The following is a 26,286-nucleotide window of genomic DNA, read 5'->3' on the forward strand; positions in this document are numbered from 1 at the left end:
CAGAAGGAGGCTGAGCTGTCACCAGCTAGTGGTGTTTCTGTGGGCAAACCTCTTAATCTCCCTGAAATTTTTGCTTCCTCCTCTGTCAACCTGACATGATACAAATCTTCCTTCAAAGGGCTGTGAGAAATACAGCTCAGCTATTCATCAATGTAGTTCATAAATTTCCAAAGGGTCGCATCAACCCCAGGTAGTAGCATCGTCCTCTGTGACGTTCCGCAATGTCGAAGCAGGCCACAGAGAGCTCTGAAGCCTTTGCTGAGCCCCTCACCAGCCAGGGCACCCCTCTCAAACCACTCTGTATTCAACTCCCTTGCATTTTTAGTCTATCTATACATATATATCTATAAACGTGTATGCATGTATATATTATACATATATATATAGACATAGATAAATAGATACCTATCTATATACACTTCATTTTTTTTGTGGGGGAAGGCAGGGCAGTTGGGGTTAAGTGACTTGCCCAAGGTCACACAGCTAGTACATGTTAAGTGTCTGAAGTTGGATTTAAACTCAGGTCTTCCTGACCCCAGAGCTAGCGCTCTCTGCACGGTGGCGCCACCTAGACGTAAACTCCTCACAAGTAAAGATTGCTGCGTTTATTATATTTGTATCCCCAGTGCCTACTGCCACTCCCGGCTCACAGTGCATGCTTAATAAATACTTACTGACTGATTCTGAAGCATTGAGATCAATCCTTTCTGGAGGATAAGGAATTTAACCAGTGAAAGAGCAGGAGGAACAAGCAAGTCATCATGTTGCTGAAAGAGAGAGCTTCTGCACACTTTACCTTTCTGCTAATCCTCCTTTGGTGAGGCTGGAGATAATGATGGGATCAAAAGGCTCCTCGGTTCCTGAAATCGTGATGCCCAGGGGACCTCCATAGCGCTTGAGCTCCACGGTGTAAATGATGGCCCCGGAGCTCTCCTGCTCATCTGAAAGAAAAGCCCAGATGGTGAGCCTGGCGGGCGGTGGCTGGTTCTGGAAAAAGCAAGAATGTGTGTGTGTGTGCATGTGCATGTGTGTACACGTCTAAATAAGTGTGCGTATATACACATGTATGTATATATGTGCTATGCATCAGTATGTGTCTGTGCATATGCATATATGTCTATGTCTGTATGTGTGTATAGATGTATTACGTGTATATATGTGTGTATGTGTGAATGTCTGTGTATATACATATGTGTCTAGATAGACAGATATGTGTGTAAGATGGATATGTGCTTATAGGGGACATGGTGTACGTTTATATAAGTATATGCAACAAATGCATCGTGTGATATGTGTACATGTTACATGCGTTTGCATATTATAGTTTGATCATATAAGCACATGTATATTTCACATGCAGGTACACACCTCACATATTTATGCATCTATATCTTCACATAACTATACACCCATTTATCCCCACACACAAACGTGTTCACAGAGAAATCTACATAGATATTTAGGTAGGAAGCCATAGGGCAGTATCCTCAAAAGATGTCATTTCAGGTAAAGCTCAGTCCTTTGATTCCTGAAAACAGACAGTGTACTCAAGGTTGTCAGTGCCAAGGAAGGGACTCATTGTCCTAGATAACAGAAAACTGCGAATACTTCATCTGATTGGATTCCACTTAAGTTTCAGCAAGAGCACATGAATAATTTAGGGTGTTAGCAGGATGTATTTACATAGGGACATAGTTTCCCTTGATAGAATATAAGCTCCTGGCGGGCAAGGACTATTCCGTGTCTGCTTCTATAGCCCCAGCACCTAGAATAGAGCCTGACAGAGGATTGCTTGATGTTGGACTGACTCAGGAGCCAACGCCTCCCCCTTTAGATGTTAAGAGTCCAGAGCACTGATTAGTCTGATCGGCTAAGCTTTGGAGCTCATATGGTAAGGTGCTTCAGTACAATCCAAACACCTGGTGGCAATAGAACAGCTCGGAGACTGAGGGCTGAGGAGGGCTGATTGATAGGTGTGTGTTTTTGAAACAGCTGATATTAGGTCCAGTTACATAACACTTCATAGTTGAGAAAGCATTTTCTTCCCAATAACCTTTTGAGGTAAACAGGCAAGTATTATTACTATAATCATTCTATAGATGAAGAGATTGTGGCTCAGAGAGAACCAGATGGAATGACTTAAGATCACCCAGGTAAATGTCGGGGCTGGGCTTGAAACCCAATCTATCAACTCCACACCCTGCTGCTTTCCCACCATCACAGTGCATTGCCTAGAGTTGAGAAAAGTGGCAGGATATTTCCAGGTGTTATTTAAATGCATTGCTGCTGCAGTTAAGTCAAAGGAAGTGAACGCTGACCCAGCATCGTGTGGTGGAAGGAGAATTGAATTTGGGATCAAAAGACCAGGGGATAAGTCCTTATTCTGCCCATGTCTACCATGATGACCGCAAGTATGAACCCTGATGTGGGTTTCAGCTTCTCCATATATAAATTTACAGGGTCAGAGTCAATGACTTCTGAGCTCCATTTCAGTTCTAAATCTATGATCCTATGAGTAGCTTGGGGCTGCTAGGAGGTACAGTGCATAGAGTGCTGGGCTTGGAGTCAGGAACACCTGAGTTCAAATTCAGCCTCAGACACTTACTAGCTGTGTGACCCTGGGTAAGTCACTCAACCCTGATTCGCCTCAGTTTCCTCATCTGTAAAATGAGCTGGAGAAGGAAATGGCAAAACACTCCCAAGATCTCTGCTAACAAAACCTCAAATGGGGCCACAAAGAGTTGGACATGACTGAAAAAAGACTGAATTGCAATAATGACAAGTCTTATTAATGAGATATCAGTAGTTTGAGTGACCATATCCACTCCTCACATACTAGGAATCCATTCTCATCTATACTCTGGGAATACAGGACACACTGTATGACTATTCCATGATTATTCCCCTTTGGAAATGGCATCTCCACTATTAAGCACTATTTGTGTGAGTACACAAAAAATCTATGAGCGAATACTGGACTGAACAGATAAGAGAAGGGACATGAATGCAATTTTCTCACCCTTATGTAAAAGGTATAATGACAGGGCTCATTCTATGACAACTTAGAAATGGAAGAATTAGCTTCTAGCTAAGCATACAGTGAAACAGCCTGCTGCCTCCTTTAACTGAATAGTTTTCAAGGTTGGCATGCATCAAAGAAAGCGTTATCATGTCCCTGTTTTTATAACAGGCAGGTATCCTGTTAGGATATAAAGTCTTCAAATAAGGATGAAAGAAAAGCTTGAGTTAACAGTTCAATCATCAGCAAACTCAGTGAAAGACTATTGTGAATACAAATGGCAGTGGTCTGCAGAAGAATGGCATAGGCAGAAGGACAAATACATCATGTGTCCTCTCTGGTCAACCCCTGTTCAACTTCTGGCTTTGCAGAGAGCTCTGGAAGACGATCTTTTCAAAGTTCCTGTAATGACTAGGTGCTATGCCATGAGAATTAGAGACTACACCTCATTCTGAACTTCCAGGAGCTCATATATAATGAGTCTATCACCACAGAAAGGCAGTGTGGTAGAACAGAGACAGGGCCAGCCTTGCAGTCAGAAAGATCGATCATCTTGGACAGACTTGGGGAGACAGTGGAGGATAGAAAGGCCTGGTGTGCTGTGGTCCACAGGGTTACGATGAGCTGGACACAAGTGAACAATAACAAAAGTAGCTGTGTGACCATGACCAAATCAGCACCCCAGGCAAGCCTCCATGTAGAGATGTATGTACGAATATGCAGAGATGGCTTACCAATTTACATCAATGGATGCAGTTTCAGATGAGTTGCTAATTGTAATTGATGTAAGTAGTCCCTATTTAGGAAGCTACACACACAATGAATCATGGGTCCAAACCAAAAACAAAGCAAAGAAGTCTAAAAAAAAAGAAACCCTCTTAAATTTAGGAAAAACTACATTAAATCAGAACATGTTTATCCTGGAAAAAAATGACATCTGGCCCTCAACAAAGCTACCTCCAGTCTACTGCTTAAGCAGCTGGTAGTAGGTGAACTATTGCCTCTCATAGTCTGCTAAGTGCATCATCAGAATGAGGTTTGATTTATATGGTGAATGTAAGTCAAAATCATCCATTTTTTATGCTCTGTGATAGATGGAAGCCATTTACAATTTTAAGGATCTCTTTAAACTAAGTATAAGCTGCTTTCTTTCTTTGGCCTACCTCTGTCCAGTCTACTTTGGACAAAGTTCTGGCTTTTGCATCCTTCCAGTAAAAGTCAGCAGAGTTAAGATACAAGTTATCTCAGGGAACTTCCTTTGGTTGTCTTAGGTAAGCCATTATTTATTTGGCTTTAATTTAATTGGCTTACCTATTTATTAATTATGTTAATATTTTATTATATTAAATATATTAATAAAATTAATTTAATTTAATTGGCTTACCTAATCTCACCTCCCCCAACACTGTGGTCCAGTTGTATATCTAATAAATAGCAAGCCTCTTGGTTGGGAGGGTCACTGTGCTGTTAGTAGCCAGTGAGAAATTACTGGTGTGTTTCTCTATAGCATAAAAAGCATCCCAAGATCAGGGATTTAGAGCTAGAAAAGCTCTTAATGGTTACTCGGTTCAGCTCAGTCATTTACACATGAGGTAATTGAGGTTCAGTGTTATAAGAACAGATCATGTCATGAAAGCAACAAAGGTGAGCTTGGCCAGACTTCAGGAGACAGTGGCGGATGGAAGGGCCTGGTATGCCATGTGTGGTCCATGGGGTCACAAAGAGCCACATGCAACCGAACAAGGACAAAAGCAGCAGAGGCACTGTTTAGATGCAGGTCTTTCCAACTTTCTAACTCTGTTTCTCTGTCCACTAAACCCAGCTTCTGATCTGCTGTGATACACAACAGGAAAAGCTTCTCACCTCTGGGATTCTTCCAGGAAGTTTGCTAAATCTGAAAATTCCTAGGTTTGAAGAGATCTTAGTGAACATTGAGTCCAGCTCATGTTGGAAAAGGAATCCCCACTACCACACTGTGGCTAAGTGGTCTTCTGACCTTTTCTGGAAAATCTGTTGCCTTCCAATGCAGCAAATTCACCTTCTGGACCAGTTTTTCCTTACTTTGAACCTAAAATGACTGCTTTGAAATTCGCCTCCTTCACTCATCCCCCCATCATTGTTTCTCTTCCTACCAGAGAGAACAAATCTGATATGTTATACACATGACTGCTCCTGAAATATTAAAGCCTTCATGAGATCCTACCATCCTTTCAAGCTATTATTCCATATTTCTCCTCTCTGTGAAACTCTTTAAAAAATTATCTCTACTTGGTGCCTCTATTTCCTCTCTTTCTTCTAAAAGCTCTAAAATTGGGCTGACCTTATCATTCAACTGCTCTCTCCAAAGATACCAATGGACTCTTAACTGCCAAGTCTAATGGCCTTTTCTCAGTCCTCAGACTGATCCTTCTTGACCTTTTACCATTTGGCTGACACATTCTCTTTCCCTCCTTCTCTCCCTCCCTCTCTCCCCACCCTGCACCTCATTTCCCATTCCCTATCTCTCTTCTTTGTATGACAATGTTCTCTCTTGGTTTTCCTCCTACCTATCTGGCCAGTTCTTCTCAGTCTCCTTTGCTGACTCATCATCTATGCATGTACCCCATTACCTCTGCTCTGGGCTCCCTTTTCTCTCTACTTTCATTAGGTAATTGCATTCAATGATATCTACACAGATGACACACACACATTTATACATATATGAATATAGAAAATATACACACATCATGTGTGTGTGTCTACACAGACCCCTACACACATCCTTAGTCCCTTTCTGGAACTCCAATCTAGGTAAGAGTGATGTGGACTTAAACTAGGATAGTGTGAATGGTGACAAAAAAGACAAGCTTTGGTTTCTGGTACGTGGAGGAAATGGGGAGAAAAGAGTTGAGGATGACACAATAGGGCTGTGAACTTTTGTGACTGCAAGGACGGTGGTGGTCAGGGCAGTAATAGAAAGTTCAGAGGAAGACTGAGTGCAAGATGATGGGCTCTGGTTTGGTCATGCCATATTTGGGCGACATCCAGTTAAAAATGCCCACTGGGCAGCTGGTGATATTAATCTGTATGGATTGGGAGAGGGGAGAATCTCAGGGCAGGGACATAAGAGGAGGCTCTTACAATAGTTTGGAAAGGGTAGGATGAATAAAAGTGAGAATATTCTAACACTGTACTTCTACTGCAAAGAAATAGTGATAAAATTGGAATCAGCAGACCTAGGCTTAGGTCCTCATTCTCTCATTTCCTATGTGTGATGTTGGGAAAGTCACATCACCTGTAACAACTCAGACAAGAAGAGATGAAATCCTGATCTTAGATAGTGGTCCTGTGTGTAGAGGAAAGGTGAAAGATACAAGAGATTTTGTGGAGGAAGAAACAAGAGAGCAGAAACATAATAAATGTTTGTTGATCGAAAACTATCTCATTTCTTCTGAGTCTTCTCTTATTAAGGCTAAATGTTCCCAGTTTCAAATCTCAGTTGGCATGAATTCAGGGCTCTTCATCATTCCAGTCGTTCTCTTCTGGAAGCTCAGCAATGTTCTTTGTAAAAATGCCCAGAACTGACTAAAATACTCTGGATGTAGTCTGACTATGGGAGATTATAGTGGGTCTCCTTTCCTTATGCCTGGAAGCTATTCCTCTCAATGTAGCCCATGACCACATGAACTCCGCCATACTGATTCATACTGAGCTTGTAATCCATTAAAACTGCTGGATATGTTCAGACCAACAATAATTTATGGTGCAGTGGAGAAAACATTGAATTTGGAGTCAGGAAGTTATAGGTTCTAATTTGGCTTCAAATACTTATTGTTGTTACTTTGTATCAGTCACATCTGACTCTTTGAGACTACTTTTCTGGGGGTTTTCTTGGCAAAGATACTGGAGTGGTTTGCCATTTCCTTCTCCAGCTCATATGACAGATGAAGAACTAATGCAAACAAGGTTAGGTGACTTGCCCAGGGTCACACAGCTAAGGGTCTGAGGCTAGATTTGAACTTATGAGGATGAGTTTTCCTGATTCCAAACCCAGTGCTCTATCCATTCCTGGTTGCTTCCAGACACTTATCAGCTGTAAGTAAATCACTTATCCTCTCCTCACCTCTAAAACGGGGATAATATAAAAACAACTACTTCACAAGATTATTGTAAGAATAAAATAATATATGGAGTGCTTTGCACATCATAAAACACTATATTAATATCAATCATTACTTTTCACCTTGTTCTCATTTTTTAAATGCAGTTCAGACAGAAATGGTCTTGGAACAAATCATTATTTTGCTATTATTCTTTTCTATTTAGTGTTCCAAGGATTATTGCACAGGGAGATAAAATACGAGCTCTTCTGCAAGTTACTAAAAGTACTGGGGTATAAGTTCATCTCCTGTAGGTTCACAGAAAGTGTTTTGTGGATGACAATTGACAGGACAGTGGGCATGATATGTACCTCATCCTATTTCCATGTGGCTGATTTCTTCAGTTAGGTCTCTATATTTTGAAAGGTTTTTATTCCATTGAGGCTTGGAGATTATTAATATTTGATATGGTTACTGCTATTAAAATGATGTTCTTCAATTTTTATGGCTCACTGTTATGTGTAGGATTTTGAACAATAGTTCACTCTATGAAAATAGTCCAGTTCTGTCAAAGTTAATTGGCTAACGATCCAGGATATTTTGAAGTCTATATTCGCAGTGTGGAGATTTATCTGTCAGTACATGAAAGACAGCAGGTATTTCATGTATGTAATTCTAGCCACCAGGTTGTGTCTTGCTGGGTAATTAGTAGGTGCTAAATTTTTGAAGCCTGCAAAGATGGGCTGCTCAGCTACAACAATTTCCTTGCCTAATCAGCATGGATCAATAAGTTTGGCCTCCTTAAGGATAACCCATCTGTAATTCCTGGCCGTGATGGCTTGGTCCTGAATTGCCACCATAAACCCCTCTTTCAATAGACAAATCTGTACGACAGCCATTTGTTCAATGCATCTTTACTAACACATTGTTGGTTGAGCTCATATGGATTCAGCTCACGGCACGCCTTCGCATTCCACTCTTGTGTCTTGGTCACCCCAGAGGCTCCATTTGGAGGTAAACCACTTTTAATTAGATCCAGCAAATCTGATGACAATACCTATTGTCAGCTTTCACTAATGATCAGTGAAGTGACGTCTGCTGGTTCTAAAAGGATTTCTGTAAATTTTTTATCTGTTGTTCATGTGTTCTGAGAAGTCTAAAAATTGTCTTCCTCCTTCATGATGAGGAACTGCTAATCCTTCCACAGCTGATTTAGGATGATAGACCCCAGGTCTCATTAATATCTTATAGGTTTTTGTTAGAATATTTTCCAAATCTGTTAGGTTTGGAAACATTTTATGGTTCCCAAGTATTTCAAGGCCAGTATTACATTGATGTTAATTGCTTTAAAGTGTTTTTTAAAAAATTTTACTATTACAGTAAGTCCTAACTTACTTAGCCAGGGCTTTTTCCATGATAACTTTATGTTCAATGCATTTTTCCTGGAAGAAACCAAGCTATTTATAAGTAATCATTTGTCATCATTTAAATTGAAATCTGAATTCAAGCTTGAAGTCTTCAGTTTCTCTTTTTACTTGGCATGTATTAAGAACTTTATGCTTATTGAGTTCAAATGGTATCCCTTGAAAAAAGTCCCATTAGACTATGCGTTTTTAATCTGGGGTCCATGGAGCTGTTGTTGCTTTTAACTTGATAGCTGTGTTTCATTATAATTGGTTTTCTTTGTAATCCTATGTATTTTATTTTGTGCATTTAAAAACATTCTTCTGAGAAGCAGTCCATCAGCTTCATAAGCCCACCAAAGGAACCTCTGTATTAGATAAAGAAACTCTTTAATGTGTTTTTTTTAATAGAGGCATATATCTCAAGATGATTATCTATATCTATCTATCAAGTAACATCTGAATATGACTCCCTTTTTCATTTGGAAGTCATACTCAATTCTATTTACATGAGATGATAATATGTTTAAGGCTAGGCAGAGGAGGTAATGTCAAGATGGCAGAGTAAAGGCAAAGACTTGCCTGATCAAGTCTCCCCCAACCCCTCCAAATATCTTTAAATAATGACTCTAAACAAATTCTAGAGTAGCAGAACCCACAAAAAAAACCAGAGTGAAGCAATTTTGCAACCCAACCCAACACAGAAGGTCAGATGAAAAGGTATGGAGCACAGTCCAGCACAGGCAGTGCCAGCACAGATTGGGCCCCAGTAAACAAGGAACAAGCCTCGGGGCAACTGAATCAGTAGCAGCCCTGGCAGTTTCCAAATTTTTCAGCCCACTGGCAATAAGGTGGCTGGACAATGGGTCAGAAGGAGATTTACAGGGGTCCCTTTACTGACAGCAGAAGCAAGTCTCTGTTGCATTGCCTTTACTTAGATCTGTGTCACTGATCTGGGTCTTAGTCCTAGTGCAAGAAGGAGCAGTAGCACAGAAGAGCTTGTGGCCACAGGTGAGCAGTAACTCTGGTCACAGTTCCAGGGTTTAAAAGAATGCTTGTGGTCATTCACAAACCAGCGCACAGTGCAGAAGACTAGTAAACATATCTCTTCCTAGATTATACTGCTCTAGAAGAGCCAAAAACTTACAGGTCTCCAGGATTCTCTCTGAAAACAGCTGCACAAAAAACCTTGAAGAAGCAGAGCTCCACTTTAGCATAGAGTTAAAAGTCACAAAAGAGGCTGAAAAATGAGGAAATAGCAGAAAAAAATTCTGACCACAAAAAGTTATCATGGTGACAAGGAAGATCAAAACACACACTCAGCAGCAGACAACAAAATCAAAACTCTTGCATCCAAAGACTGAAAGAAAAAAATAGGATGAATTGGTCTCAGGCCATGGAAGAGCTCAAAAAGGATTTTTAAAATCAAGTAAGAGAGGTAGAGGAAAAATTGGGAAGAGAAATGAGAATGATGCAAGAAAACAAAGAAAAAACGAGTCAATAGTTCAGTAAAGGAGACACAAAAAATATTGAATACCTTAAAAAACAGAATAGGCCAAATGGTAAAAAGAGACACAAAAATACAATCAAGAGAAGAATGCCTTGAAAAGTAGAATTGGCCAAACGGAAAAGGAGGTACAAAGAAAATAATTCCTTAAAGGTTAAAATTGGGCAAATAGAAGTCAATGACCTTATGAGACATCAAGAACAAACAACAAAACAAAATTAAAATAATAAAAAAAAATCAAAAGAATGAAAAAAATTGAAGAAAATGTAAACTATCTCATTGGAGAAACAAATAACCTGGATAATAGATCCTAGAGAAATAATTTAAGAATTATTGGACTACCTGAAAGTTATTATCAAGAAAAGAGCTTAGATATCTTCTTTCAAAAAATTATCAAGGAAAACTGCCCATATATTCTAGAACCAGAAGATAAAACAGAAATTGAAAGAATCATTTCCTAAAAGAGATCTCAAATTGAAAACTCCCAGAAATATTATAGCCTAATACCAGAGTTCCTAGGTCAAGGAGAAAATACTGCAAGCAGCCAAAAAGAGACAATTCAAATATCATGGATGCACAGTGAGAATAACACAAGATTTAGCCGCTTCTTCAGTAAAGTATCATAGGTTTTAGAATATGATATTCAAGAGGGCAAAAGTTCTAGGATTACAATCAAGAATCACCTACCCAGAAAAAGTGAGTATAATCCTTCAAGAGAAAAAGTAGATATTCAACAAAATAGAAGACTTACAAGAATTCCTGATGAAAAGACCATAGCTGAATAGAAAATCTGACTTTCAAATATGAGATGCAAAAGAAGCACAGAAAGGTAAAAAGGAAAGAGAAGTCATAAGGGATTTGATAAAGTTAAGCTGTTTATTTTCCTACATGGGAAAATGATATTTATAACTCCTAAAATTTTTCTATTATTAGAGCAGTTAGAAGGAGTATACATAGACATAAAGTAGAGGTGTGAGTTGAATGTAATGGTATGATTATTTAAAAAAAATAAAATTAAGGGATGAGAAAAAGCATGGGAGAAGGTAAAAGGGAGAAGTAGAATGGGATAAATTATCTGACATAAAAGAGGTCTGAAAGAGATTACAGTGAAGGGGTACATAGGGGAAGTGGGGAGGGGAGCACATGAACCTTATTCTTATCAATTGGCTCAAAGAGGGAATAGTATACATACTCAGTTGGGTTTAGAAATCTATCTTACAAATAAAGTAGGAGGGGGAGGGGAAAAAGAGGGGGAGAAGCTGATAGCAGCAAGGACATTTTGGGGGAGGTAGAAGTCAGAAGCAAAACACTTTTGAGAATGGACAGGGTACAAGGAGGGAGAGTAGTATAAAGAGGAGGAAAATAGGATGGAGGGAAATAAATAATTGGTAGTTATTGTGAAAAAAATTTTTACAGTGAGTTTCTCTGATAAAGATTTCATTTCTTTTTTTATTTTTTTTGTTGTTGATCATTTGTTTCAGTCACATCTTACTCTTTGTAATCCCATTTAATGCTTTCTTTTTTTTTTTTGCTTTTTTTGGGAGGGCAATTGGGGTTAAGTGACTTGCCCAAGGTCACACAGCTAGTTTTTGTGTTGTGTCTGAGGCTGGATTTGAACTCAGGTCCTCCTGACTCCAGGGCCGGTGCTCTTTTCACTGCACCACCTAGCTGCCCCAAAACTTCATTTCTTAAACATATAGACAACTGAGTCAAATTTATAGAAGTAAGGACCATTCCCCAATTGATAACTGGTCAAAGATAGATATGAACAGGCAGTTTTCAAATAAAGTGATCCAAGTTATCTATAGTCATATAAAAATACTTTCAATCACTATTGATTAGAGAAATGCAAATTAAAGCAACTCTGAAATCCTACCTGTCAGATTGGTTAATATGACAGAAAAGGAAAATGACAAATGTTGGAGGGGAAGTGGGAAAATTAAAACACTAATGCACTATTGGTGGAATTGTTAACTGATTCATCCATTCTAGAGAGCAACTTGGAACTATGCCTAAAGGACTATAAAACCAAGTGTATATATATAAACCAAGTAATACCACTACTAGGTCTGTACCCCAAAAAGATAGAAAACAGAAAGGAAAAGGACCTATTTGTACAAAAATATTTATATCAGCTCTTTTAGTGGTGTCAAAGAATTAGAAATTGAGGAGATGCCCCTTAATTGGGAAATGGCTGAATGAGTTGCTGGATATGATTGTGATGGAATAACATTTTGCTTTAAGAAATGATGAACAGCATGCTCTCAGAAAAACCTGGAAAGACTTATATGTATTGACACAAAGTGAAATGAGCAGAACTAGGAGAACATTTTACACAGTAAGCCTAGGCAGGACTGTCTAAGGGGCTTAAAATGTCTCCCTGAAAGATTCTATGCTTTATATCAATTGTTCTAGAGCTAGCAGTGGGGAACCTGTGGCCTTGAGGACACACGAGGCCTTCTAGGTCCTTGGGTGCAACCTTTTGACTGAGTCCAGGTTTTACAAAACAAATCACTTGTTCCGTGAAGCTTGGGTTCAGTCAAAGGACCGCACTTGTGGACCTAGAGGGCCACATATACAGCCTTGAGGCTGAAGGTTCCTTACCTGTGCTCAAGACATTATACCTTCGGCGGCTAGTTTTAAATAGTCATTTTCCACGTGAACATCAAACACTCTACTTCTCACAATACTTGATTCTGTTTTGTGTAATGTTTATAGCATGTGACCATGCCATGAGGGCAGAACTAGACAGTCAAAGGCTTTGAGATCATAAACAAAGGCAGTATAAATGTTAAAATGTTTGGGGTGGGAGATGATTCAATAATTACTGAACTGAAGATAAGCTGTTCTTTGCGCCCCTGGGACTTGGTGGCTCGTCCTATTTTGCTTCTCTGCTGATGTTAGTAATACAAAGTGTGCAAGCTTTCCAAGGAGGACAAACACATTAACAGGCTTCTATCTGGATGGGTCACAGCTGCTGTCACCCTTTGGTAGCTGATATGTGATACCTTCTATTAAGAAAGATGGGATCAAGGGGTGGCTAGGTGGTGCAGTGAATAGAGCACTGGCCCTGGAGTCAGGAGGACCTTGGTTTGGATCCGGCCTCAGACACTTAACACAAAAACTAGCCGTGTGACCCAGACAAGTCACTTTATCCCAATTGCCCTCCAAAAAAGCAAAAAAAAAAAAAAACTAAATAAAATAAATTTTAAAAAAAGAAAGAAAAGAAAGATGGGATCAAGCCTGAGAGAAGGCTGGTAAAGTGGGTTCTTTTTGGTCTTGTTTTTTAAAAAACAATTCATACACCACTGTATAACTTTTGATCCAGTAATTATGGGCCTTAGCCATCTAGTTTTGCAGAGAAGTTAGGTTTCAGTCACCTCCCTCAATATATCTGTTCTGTCCTTTAGATTAAAAGTGCAGAAACTTTCATTTTTTTGATTGATCCAACTTGCTTCTTCCCTCCCTATGTCTCTTTTCCCCTCTTTCTTCCTTCCCTTCCTCCTTCCCTCTTCTTCCCTTACCTTTTTCTCTCTCCTCTTCACCTTCCTCCCTCTTTCTCCCTCAGAACGAGTTCAGAGGAAGTATATGAGAAAAGTGGTGACAGAGATGACAAGATTTGACAAGTGACTGGATGCATGGCATGAATGAGAAGTTAAGTTAGAGATGGAGTTTGGACTGGCAGAATCATGATGCCCTTGGTAGTAACAGTGTGGCTTGGGAAGGAAAGAAGATGAGCTTATGTTTTGGACATGATGAGTCTACAATTCCTTTGGGATGTCTAGTTTAAAATGTTTAAAGATAAATAACTGGTGATGTTGGAATGGAACTCAAGAGATAGACTGGGACTGGATCCATGTATCTGGAAATCATCTATGGAGACATCATCATTAAACCCATGGGAGTTGATGAGTTTCTCCCTCTGCTACCATCACTCAGTAATCTCTCTTCCTTTAAGGTTCATGCTGTTCATATCTACCACCTAATCAAATTCCTGGTGGTTGTTGTCTACAGACACCCAGGTCTGTTCCTTCCTTCCTCAATAAGTTCAGTACCTGGCTCACAATTTTTCCCTCCTCCCCAACTCTTGCCCTCACAATAGAGGACTTCAATATCCATAATGACTCTCTTTCAAACACCCCAACCAATCAGTTCCCTCAATCTATTCATTTCCCACAAGCTATCCTTCTATCCCACTTCAGCCACACACAAAGATGGCCATCCCCTTGATCTTGCCATTGTTCACAAATGTACCACCTCTGTGTTCAAGAAGTCTGAAATCCCCTTATCTGGCCATGACCTATTGGCTTTTCAACTCTCCCTTTGCCTTTCCTTACAAAAGCCTGCTCTTCATCTGTACTGTGACCTCCAGTCCCTGGGCCCCTCAGTTATCTCCCAAGACATCTCCCCTACACTAACCACTCTCTTCTCTTTTCTCCATCTTGAGCCCTTGGTGAACCAATTCTACCCTATACTTCCCTCTTCTCCTGAATCCCCATCGTCCTTATATCTCTGATTACATACCTCCAAGCCTCAGCCTTACATCACACCCACCATTTACCACCTATGCTCCTCTACACTTGTACTGCTGAATGAAGATGGAAAAAAACCATGCAACCATTTTACTAGGTCCCTTCAAGTATGCTACCCAATCTCAACCAGGCCTTGACTACTGCTAGGCAAGTCTATACTATCCTTCCCTTATTAACTCACTAGCCCACTCCCCACAACAGCTCAACCTTTTCATTCCTTTTTGTTTGGAGGGCGGAAGGCAGGGCAGTTGGGAGTAAGTGACTTGCCCAAAGTCACATGGCTAGTTTTTGTGTTAAGTGTCTGAGGTCAGATTTGAACTCAGGTTCTCCTGACTCCAGGGCTGGTGCTCTATTCACTGTGCCACCTAGCCACCACGCCCAACCTCTTTTTAACCTCATATAACCTGGCTTCTGATCTTATCATTCCAAGGAAATTGCTCTTTCTGAGATTACTTGTGATTTTAGCTGCCAAATCCAGTGACCTTTTCTCCATCACAATCACCGGACAGTGTCAAGTGATATTTATTCTCTTCTCTCCAGGTTTTCAGGGTACCATTTTCTTCTCGTTCTTCTCCTACTTATCTGACTGCGCTTTCTCTGTCTCCTCTGCTGGATCCTCTTCCAGATCACACCCTTTAACTGTAGGTGTCCCCCAGGCTCCTATTCTGGGCCCCTTTCTCTCCTCTCCTCTCCTCTCCTCTCCTCTCCTTTCCTCTCCTCTCCTTTCCTCTCCTCTCCTCTTCTCTTCTCTTCATTACTCTACTTGGTAATCTCACTGACTGCCATACATTTATTACCATTTCTATGCTGATGATTCTCAAATCTACCTTTCCTGTCCCAATTTCTCTGGTGACCTCCAATCTTGTATCTCCAACTGCCATCTGGACATCTCAAACTGGATGTCCAGTAGACTTTGAAACTCGATATATCCAAAATGGAACTCATGATCATTCCCCCAAAACTCCCCCTGCCCATATATACACACACCTTCCCTATTGCTATAGAGGGCAACATGATCCTCAGGCTCATAACCTAGAAGTCACTCACTTCTAGTGGTTTCCTCACTAGCTCTCACCTCCCATATACAAGCTTTTGCCAAGGCCTGGTGATTTCACCTTTGCAACATCTTTTGAATATGTCCCCTTCTCTCCTTTGACACTGCCACCTCCCTGGTGCAGACCCCATCACCCCATACCTGGATTATTGCCTGCTAGTGGGTCTGCCTGCCTCAAGCCTCTCCCCACTCCAATCCATCCTTCATTCAGCCACTAAACTGATTTCCCTAAAGGACAGGTCTGATCCTCATACACACACACACACACACACACACACACACTCTCACTCTCTCTCTCTCTCTCTCTCTCTCTCTCTCTCTCTTTCCCTCTCTCTCTCTCTCCATTCCACCATGCTATTTGATCCAGAAGAAGCTTCCAGAAGCCCATTTATTGAAGCCTTTCTTCCATATTAAGGTGAGCTCCATGAAGAGAACTATGGCTTTCACTAGACTGAAAATCTGTGATGCTGCAATTGTTTAATAAAATCGTCAGAGCAGTTACAAAAAATAAAATAAAATAAACTCCAGTGGCTTCCTGTTATCTCCAGGAGAAATACAAAATGCTCTGTTTAGCACTCAAAGACCCTTATAAACTACCCCTTCCTACCTTTCTAGTCTTTTTATACCTTCCCCCCTCCCCTGCCCCCATAAACACTCTTTGATCCAGCGATACTGGTCTCCTCGATGTTTCATAAATAAGACACTCTGTCTCTCACTCAGGGCATTCTCTCTGGCTATCCCTCAAGCCTAGAACACTCTCCCTCTTCCACTCCAACTACTGACCTCTCTGGCTTCCTTTAAGTCCCAAATGAATGCCACCTTTTACTGGAAACTTTCTCTAACAACTCTTAATTCCATTGACTTCCCTCTATTAATTATTTCCTGTTTATCCTGTAGATAGCTTGTTTTGTATGTATTTATTTACCTGTTGTCTCCCGCATTAAAGATTACAAGCTCCTTGAAGGCCCTTGCCTTCATCTGCCTCTTTTTGTATCATCGGAGCCTGTTATACAGTAGATGCTTAATAAATGTTTACTGGCTGATTGATGGTAGGTCCTGGAGGGCACTATGGCAGGGAAGATCATAAGGCCTAGAAGATCTCCACCTCACCAGAACAGCTGACACTCAGACCAGATATTTCATTCTCATCAACACCACCACAGACCTGAAATTTGCTCCCTGAACTGTTCTGATGGTGCTCAAGGAAGCTTCAAGATGCGCTTCCAGATCCATCTGTCTACTCAGGCTTTAGCCCAATTGGCATCCTTATGGTCCCTCAGTTTTCCATACAGATAAGAACTGTCATTTAGAATTTAATAGCTATAATATTTCCAAAATATAAATGCTCAAAGGTGTCCCACTAAATGCGGTCCACGTCGACGTCCCCGTGATGAGAAGGGAGCTCATAGGGTTAAATGAGAAATGCAACTTTTTGAGATAAATAAGTGCTGTGTCAACAGAGAGCTCTCATGTAAGACTAAGCAGATGCTAATGATATTATAAACAGCATTTATGTCACAGCAGAAGGTTTGCGACTATTAGCGAAAGGCATGAAAGGGGGCCAGTCTACTTGTTTGTGTGGCTCCACTCTAGTTAAGAAAATTAATGGCACCGCGAAACAGATGTAAAATGGCAGCATTACTTATCTGCGATGTTATTTTCAGGATACTTGAGTGCTGTCTATTTAGCAAACCGAAAACTCTGGCTGGGATCCATTATGGCAGCTGCTTTTTGAATCAAACAGGGACACTCAGACTTGGGAGAATAACTTCTAAGGGCAAAAATTGATGGGTCATCCAAAGTTCACAGGGGCCAGCCTATTCAGAGAAAAAGCTTCTAGAATAGATCTCATAAAGTTGACTTTCTTTCCTTTTCATATGGGCACTATACCTTGACATGTCAGAATAAGATATGGCCTTATGGCGCTTCTACTCCATTGTGGACTTTCTGAAAAACTGAATTGAATTTTGCTTTATATGAAAACTGATCATTTATACTCCCCCAAGTAAGTAAGCATATTGTGGGATTAAGGGAAAGAAATACAGAGAGCAGGTATTCTAATGAGGAGCTAGGTTTTTTGTTTTCTTTTTACAGTGTAAAATGTGGAATCTGCCATAGTCTGTGTTTCACATTTGGGAGCTTATGATATGATATTCTAGCTAATCTAAATGCAATCTCACTTGAAAAAATGACTCACGTTGTAGTCTCTGGCTTATTTGCTGGTAAACAAATATTCACAGTCACAGCCCTTCAGGTAACAAATTTCACCAAATGCTAAGGGCATTACACAAACCTCTATTTGGAAATATGTAAAGATAATTTGCCTCAGAAATAACAAAAGGCAGCCTCAAAAAATGACAGTCACAGTTGGAGACTTTTGTGAAAGTACTCATGGACCTAAAAAGAAGGGTATCTATTAAAGGAAAAAAGATATAAATCAAAATAATGCACATTTCTAAGATGTTGCTTCTTGTTATGGGGCATGGATGGCTGTGTTCGAGTACATGGATAGTGAGTCAGGAAATTCAACCAAAGACCAATCAAATAATGGCAGATCAGAGACTGGGGGAATAAAGCTCTGTTCCAAAACTAATTTCTTTTCACCACTGAAAGAAACAGCAAACATGAATAAGCCTGGGCAGCTGAAAAAAGAGACAAAGGTCATCTGCAGAAAGTTTCACCAATAGATAGAAGGCCTATTTCAAATGTAGCAGTCATAATAAAACATTCTAGTTAATGACTATAGAATTGTGCTACAACAGAATGAACTTGAGGACAGGAACCATTTCATTTCTCTCTTTGTATCTCCAGTGCCAAGAATTAGGGCCTTGAATCTGTCATATTCAATTGGATTCATTGGGTGCCATGAAGAGCCTATGAAAGGCAAGGCATCAGACCAGAGACTTTTATCAATGCTCAAAAAAGTTCTATTACCTCCTTGAGTAAAGTAAATGGAAAAGAAATGAGAGGGTTGTCACTGGACAAAATGTTTACATCTTGAAGCAAAAATCTGTTAGAGCTAACAGCATGCACGCCAGCCAAGGGACCAAGTTATATTGGGTAGCTGTAAATCGTCTAGCTGTGACTGATGAAAGTAGTATTGAATTAAATAAAGAATCAGAAGTCTCCACCTGTAGCACATACAATCTACAATTACTGTCAGAAACATTTCAAAGTTTGGGCAAAATATATCCTCAGAGATTTACAATTATAAATGATGCTTTGAGACTCAAGTCCTACATGAGATTTCATGACAGAAGATAGCAACATTTCCATAATCAACCATACAAAGAATTATCAGTCAATTTCAGGTCTGTCTCTCCATGCTTTGGAAATCAGTGTTTGCAGCAAGAATTAATCAATACTTTCCAATCAGTCCTATCTTGACAGAAGAGCAAAATATATTCAAGAAAATCATTTTATATTATAAAAGGGGGGGAAAGCCACCTATCTACATTAGTAGTGCATAGAAATGTTTTAGCCATTTTTCCCTGTTTATTTTTGTACTTCATTAATCAAGACATTTTGTGAACCAAGATTTCTTGGTGGGAGACAACACTGGGATCTCCCCTCTCTTCAGTATATTATGGATGATCAGAAAATAAGTGCCGAACAATGACTTACTTAAAAAGCAGGTCTATAATAGGTATAGTTAAGAGGAATCTGGTTTGGACTAGTATGCCCTTTCAATAACCCCAGGGAAGAATGAGGACCTTAAGTAATGCATCTGGATGAAATGAAGATAGTATAACAGAAACCTGATGAATATTCGTTGTACTGAATTGAGCAATGGTCTCCAATTTTTTTTTTTACAAAAGCATCATGAAAAACTACCAGGGAAATGTTGTGACATTGTTGTCTCATCCTGACCAGAACCCAAACCACCAACAGCTGGATTTATAATACATCGAGGACCTATGATTAGTAAGTGTGGACACTCCCTCCACCAACACATGCCCACATCCCAGGCTGTTCATAACTTACAGTCTTAGAGAGCTGTCTGAGGCTCAGAGCCTAAGCCCATGGTCACTGAGCTAGTAAATATCAGAATTCATGAATAACTAGGTAAAGCTCTCTTTTTGGGCACCAGGTTCTCTCACCTACTCAATTTCTCCTGTGCTGATGTGATTCAAATCATTCAGACTAAGGTGTTAGAAGTTTTATATGCTATCTCTCTCAGCAGGTTTTATATTTGAAAGCAAGGGCACGTAGAGGGAGAAATGTAGAATTAGGAAAGAATATTAATTTGGGGATTTCTTATATCAGTTGATCAAAGTTTTTTCTATTCTGAAATCATACCATGCAGGCGAGTACCTATGCTTTAAGCAGCCAGGTCTGTGCATTCATGTTCATTTATGGATTTTGTTTTGTGCCCAGTTTCCAATGAGACCTTAGCCTACAAGGGCCAGGGTCTCCCATTGCATTTTGGACCACTTCCAGTCATCCTGATGAATTTCTGACCACTGGACCCAGATGGCTCTAGAGGAGAAAGTGAGGCTGATGACCTTGCCCAACCCTCCCTCACTCAAATCTAAGTCAACTGCAAGTCATATCATCATTTCCCTGATGACATGGTCCTCCTTGAGAATGAAGGACCAAACACGATACCTTCCAATGAGTTTAAAAGTAGGTCCATTAAGATTTCAAAATATTACCTACACAGGACAGTTGCTAAATTTACATTAGAGAAAAGGATTATCGGGTGGCTAAGTGGTGCAGTGAATAGAGCACCAGCCCTGGGCTCAGGAGGACCTGAGTTCAAATCCGGCCTCAGACACTTAACGCACCAACTAGCTGTGTGACCTTGAGCAAGTCACTTAACCCCAATCACCCTCCAGAAAAAGAAAAAAAAAAGAGAGAGAGAGAGAAAAGGATTATTGGGAGATATGAAGAGGTGATGAACAAAAAGGCAGACACACACCAGAAAATGCAAATCTGTTTCTGTTCAAGTACTTGGTGGCTGCTTCTGAAGCTGCTGCCAACTTGTCGGCATGCCCTGGCTTTGAATGTTGGAACATCCCCAGCCATGTGCAAAATCCATACTTATCTTTTTACTTGGAAAATAAGGCAGCTGAGGTCTGCTTCAGGTTGGCAGAAGATACAGCAAAATATGTTTCCCAAAAGGCAGAGCACTATCTGATGGAGAGTTCTCGCCACAAATAAACCCAGAATAGAAAAGAAAAAACAAACCCAAAACCTCAGCAGTGGTTAAGTTGGAAGAATGCAGCAATAAAACACAGATGAATCTATTAAGGCGTGGCATGAAATTTAAAGCTGGAATGGTGACTTATCAATACCTATAAGACACATCTTGAAGGACAAATTTCTTGGCAGGGAGTGGTTGCCTTTCAAAGAATCCTAGAATCTATTATTAAGGACAAGGGTTTGCTGGGAAGGTGGCCAGCAGAAGAGAGCACATGGGTAACATGGTGCCCTGTACCTGAAACCCATGGGAACGGATGGTGCAAAAATGCTTTTTGGATTGCTTAAAATCATGGAGGAGTCAGATGCCTGACTCCTAACATATGAACTTTTGGAGGGCAAAGACCCGCCATTGCTGGTAGTGAAGAGCGTATTTGGCCAAAATCAGAGAAAGTAACGAGGAAGAAAGAGAGAACAGGAGGACTAGGGGAACTGAATCACACACACGTTGTTTCCTGAGATCTCATTGCCAGATCATGTAGCCTTTAGACCGTGTAAGTGGAAATGCTGAATACTTTTCTTGTTGCTGTTTGGTCATTTCAGGCATGTCTGATTTTTCTTGACCCCATTTGGGTTTTTCTTGGCAAAGACACTGGAGTGGGTTGCCTTTCCTTGTCCAGCTCATTTTACAGATGAGGAAACTGAGGCAAACAGGATTAAGTGTCTTGCCCATGATTGTTACACAGCTAATAAGTTCCTGAGGCTAGATTTGAGCTCAGGAAAAATGAGTCTTTCAGACTCCTGGTCCAGTGCACTCTATTTACCGTGCTACGTAGCTGCTCCATTAGAAGGGTCTATTAACAGAAAGGAATACCATATGGACAATCTGAGTTAGCACACTCATCACTTCAGGCAGAGTAGGACCTACTTTCTCTAAGACTGTAAGTTATGGACAAGTTGTGGGGTAGGCATGTGTTGGTGGAGGGAGCATCCATGCTTATTAATCATAGTATTAATGAATCCATCTGTGGGTGGTTTTAGATCTGGTCAGGATGAGACATACCAATGTCAGAACACTTCTCTCATATCTCTGTGATACTTTTCAAAAAGGCTTTGGTGTTACCAAAGAAGAGTGAGATTTTCAGTTGCTGTGATTTCTTTTTTCTTTAAAAGTCTGTGTTTTCTTTCGGAGTCATACCATGGCAGGGCTATTTAGAGGGCCTTTTGCATTCAGGACACACTCTATGATATAGTAGAAAGGTTGCTGGATTCGGAATCAGAGGACCTAGGTTCAAATATTGACTCTGCAATTACTAACTATGTGAGCTTGGGTAAATCACTTGACCTCTCTGAGTCTCAGTTTCCTCATTTGCAAAATAGGAGTTCAATACTAAATGACAGCTATGATCTCTTGAAGCTCTAAATCTTTGTTAGATTGGACTGGATATTTTGATTTCTCATGGACATTTTAAGGATGAAGGAATTAAGAGAATGCCACAGGTTTCCAGAAGCCATACTATTTTCATAGTTGACTTTAGTAAAGGTACTATCAGATGGAGAACCCTCCTTCCCAACTCTGCTAACACAACCTCTCAGTTGTGTAGGGGGAAACTTCACCTGACTTAGGATCTGAGGAAATGCAATCTGCCAAATGTACAATACTATCATGACCCATGTAGGATGGGGTTTCATATGAAAACATTGATCTGATGGACCAATGGCTCAGAGTGAAAGTAAATACTCAATACAGAGTAGCCCTGTATTGAAGACAGAACTTTAAAAATGCTGCTAGAAACAAATATTGGAACTAAGTGAATCAAAGAGCTGAAAAGGACTTATTCAGTCCTTTCACTTTGCACATGAGGAATCTACCACCATTTAGAGGAACAAAGTGATTTGTGCAAGGTTATATGAGTGCATGTGGCAGAGGTGAGACAAGAAGCCAGGTTCGTGGATTCCCTCAATGGGGATGTCTTGGTAGTATTTATAGGAATGAAACACACCCAGAAATCTCAAAGAATGAGGTAGGTGCACTAAAGAGAAGTAGGGCTTATTTTAGGATAGATCCCCAGCTTGGGGGTCAGCTAAATGGCACAGTGGATAGAGTTCTGGGACTGGAGTCAAGAAAACTCATCTTCCTGAGTTCAAATCCAGCTTCAGATACTTACTAGCTATGTGAGCATGGACAAATCACTTCACCCGGCTTACCTCAGTTTCCTCATCTGTAAAATGAGCTGGACAAGGAAATGGTAAGCCATTCTAGTGTCTCTGCCAAGAAAACCCCACATGGGCTCATGGAGAGTCAGATAGGAATGAAAAATGGACTAAGCAACAACAAAACCCATTAGCTTATTTTGCTATGTATATGTGAAACTGAGAAAATGCCCATTTTAAGAATCTGTATGACAATTCTAAATTGGCTGGACATTCTGTAGCCTGATTCATTCCAGCTACTCCCTCTGAGACAAGATTGCAAGACTTATTATTATTTTTATTTTAAAGCAGTCGGGGTTAAGTAACTTGCTCAAGGTTACATGGCCGGGTGTTTCTGGGTGGGTGCTAAGTGTCTGAGCCCGGATTCGATCCCAGGTCATCCCGACTCTGGGGCCGGTGCTCTTACTGTGCTACCTGGCCGCCCCTGATTGCAAGACTTATGAAGATGGGAGATAGGATTACAAAAACCAACTGTAATTAAGTTTGTGATCAGTACCAGAGTTATCTTCGTCTTTACGGATTTTGAGCTTGACAAGGTCCTCGCACTGCTGGAGGATCTGAACTGCGTCTTCCATGGAGCAGTTGTCCAGTCGGATGTTATCGATGGCCAGCAGTTTGTCCCCAAGTTCCAGGGTTCCAGTTCTGTTAAAGGAATGTAAACAGATGAAAAATTAGTGCCACTTAAGTGGGCTGTTTCAAGTATCATTAAATATAATGCAGATTCTGAAGGAAAATAATTCTCCAATTAAAAAATGTATCTTCCCTACAATTGTCTTTTGGTTTACTTTTTTTTGACTGTCTTTTTTTGGGGGATTGCAGCCATTCATTTAGCTACCAGCTATTAAAAATATTAAATGTATTACTCCCTTAAATAAACAGGGAATTAATTGATTTAGGCACTAGACAGACTGTACTCAGGGGAAGACCTCAAACACCACCTTCTGAGTGAGACCTTTCTTTGTTTCCTTTGGTCATTTGAATATTCCTTTTTAAGGTTACCTTCCTTCTATTCTGTATCAATTGCTACTTGGATAAAGCCCAGTTGGGATTCAAATGGAGTTACTTGAACTGGCCTTAAACCCAAATCACTCTGACTCTCACTGATGGACCAATGGCTCAGAGTGAAAGTAAATAGCAATTGTTTCTGTTTTGTCCAGAAATCCCAAGAGTCTTCTCCTCCAAGAGTGGGTTTTTTTTTTTTGACTAGATAAAAGAGGCCATTCTTTGTCTCATTTCTTACCTAACCTCAATCACTGAATGGGCTTTGCCTCAGACAAACTGAGACCTGTTGGCTTGAAAAGGGCCAAGATCTTCCATTACATCTGGGGCCATCTCTAGTCACCTTGATCTATATCTGGTCACTGGACCCCAATGGCTCCAGAGGAGAAAGTGAGGCTAGTGACCTTGCACAGCCCTGCCTCAGTTAAATCCAATTCACTTATGAGTCATGGCATCACCTCCCTGATGTTATGGTCCTTTTGGAGAATGAAGAACAAACATAAACAACCTGCTAATTTACACGTCATCTCTCCTCTCTTTCCCAAGTTTGTAAGCTTGAGGGAATCAAGCTGCTTTCTTGTTTTTGCCTTCTTTGGCATCCATAGTGCTTAATATAGAACTTGGCCCATCACAAGAGCCTAATCAATGCTTGCTGATTATTGATTGACTGATAATCGTCATTCTACTGTAGAAAGACAGAATGGAAGGGGCTGCATTTTTCATTGGTTAAGGAATGCTTTGCAGCTTTATTTCTGTACATGGTATCTCTTGTCAATCCCCTGGTGCAGGAGGAAGAATTGGGGGAAGACTCAGGAAAGTGAAACATGGAAGTGGTGCTGTAATGGGAATGTAAATTTAAAGATCTTCCCTGCCCCTAGGCTAAAGTGCACCTGGAGCCTGGGGTGGGAGGCTTGTTTTTCAGTAGATACTTCTTGATTGGCCAGTGAGTCAATAAGGTTGTTACATTCTTGAGCCAGGAGAAGGCTATATAAGCCCTGATGTGTAGCTTTGTTTGGGGGCTCACTTTGAGAAGTGTTCTGTGATTTGATATGGATTCTGGGAAGCCGTTGCCCAGAGCCCCCAGGCTTTGAAACCCAGATGTATGGATGTAATGGTTGGACAGTCTGAAATCTGTCTACTTGATCTGTTTCTGTCTTGATAATTCTGTCTGTATATTCTGAAGTTCGGGGTGCTGACCTCTTTCCCCTGAACTAGGTAAATGATACATATTTGACTGATTAAAGTAAGCTTGTTAACCCATTTTGAGTTGCTTTCCTTTATCAAAGCAGATCTAAGAACCTGTGTTGGCAGCAAACCCTGAGGACACTTGGGGTGCTTGCTGCTACAGGTGCCTAATGGCTTTACTAGTAACTTGTTTGCTTTGGTTTGGAAGCAATCAGGATTCAGTGACTTGCCCAGGGTCACATAGCTAGTAAATGTCTGAAGCTGCATTTGAACTCAGGTCCTTTTGACTCCTTTCACTGTGTCACTTAGTTGCCCCTTTCCTCGTCATTTGTGACTGGGAAGCCTTTTGTTATTTCCAGCTATGCTCAATGAATCACGTGCATTTCTGGGAGGCAGTGACAAGGGGTCCTGCTATGTGTTCTGGGGCTTATGGAAAGCAAAACAAGCATTATTTAGGGACTGGAAGGACTGACAGTGTCCCAAGTCTGAGAGAAGCATTTTAGGGAACCGTTTTTTGCTCTGAATCCAAAAGCTACCCCTGACTTGGCTCTGCTTCCTAGCTGAGACCCTTTGTGCTTACAACACACGCTTTGGCATCTATCATTGGGTCTCACTTCAGGCTTGGTGGGTCTCTGTGCCAACCAGAGCGTGTCTAAAAGGTTCTGTCTGCCTGAGCCAGGGAGGAAAGAACCTAGCATGGGGTTGTGCTTTTCTGTTACGCAATTATCTCTATGGGGTGGCTGTCATAAGAAGAGCCAAGCTCATCTTTAGGTCGCAGAAGGTTGGGTGGGAAGTGAGCAGACAAAGAGAACATATGTTGGATCCACAGCAGGGGAAACGTTCACGAAAAACTCCTTGAAAGGATGACTGAATGAGAACTATGCTTCATGGAGAAATCAGTTACTGGCAGAATAGAGGTCCAGGTAGCTGTTAGCTTGAGGCATGGCTAGGTCTAGGCTAGCCAATGGGATGGAAGAAGCTTTCCCACTGTCTCACCTGTGAGCCACACTGCCTCTTTTGATGTCTGAGATAACAAGGGGATCTCCTGGTTTTCTACTGGCTGGTGCTATAAAGAGAAAGACAGAAAAAATAAATTAGCGACATTTAAAATTGATTTTACACATAAAACTATATTCCTTTGGCTATTTTTTT

At 40.6% G+C, this 26,286-nt stretch overlaps 1 protein-coding gene and 1 long non-coding RNA gene across 2 annotated transcripts in view; one reads left to right on the forward strand and one right to left on the reverse strand.

The window, feature by feature from the left end:
- GRIP1 (glutamate receptor interacting protein 1) overlaps window positions 1-26,286 on the reverse strand; it is a 243,127-nt gene that overhangs the window by 61,066 nt on the left and 155,775 nt on the right. The window contains exons 13-15 of the mRNA XM_069080983.1: window positions 26,131-26,200; window positions 23,447-23,592; window positions 797-941 (exon numbers count right to left, since the gene is read on the reverse strand). Of these exons, the coding sequence (XP_068937084.1) occupies window positions 797-941; window positions 23,447-23,592; window positions 26,131-26,200 (361 nt within the window). The remainder of the gene's footprint in view (window positions 1-796; window positions 942-23,446; window positions 23,593-26,130; window positions 26,201-26,286) is intronic.
- LOC138155759 (uncharacterized) overlaps window positions 1-26,286 on the forward strand; it is a 99,163-nt gene that overhangs the window by 50,212 nt on the left and 22,665 nt on the right. The window lies entirely within an intron of this gene.

This window comes from Petaurus breviceps, unplaced genomic scaffold, assembly GCF_028583685.1.
Source record: "Petaurus breviceps papuanus isolate PSGF00001 unplaced genomic scaffold, PetGlider_PUasm1.0 154, whole genome shotgun sequence".
In the NCBI taxonomy this organism is placed as follows: Eukaryota; Metazoa; Chordata; class Mammalia; order Diprotodontia; family Petauridae; genus Petaurus; species Petaurus breviceps.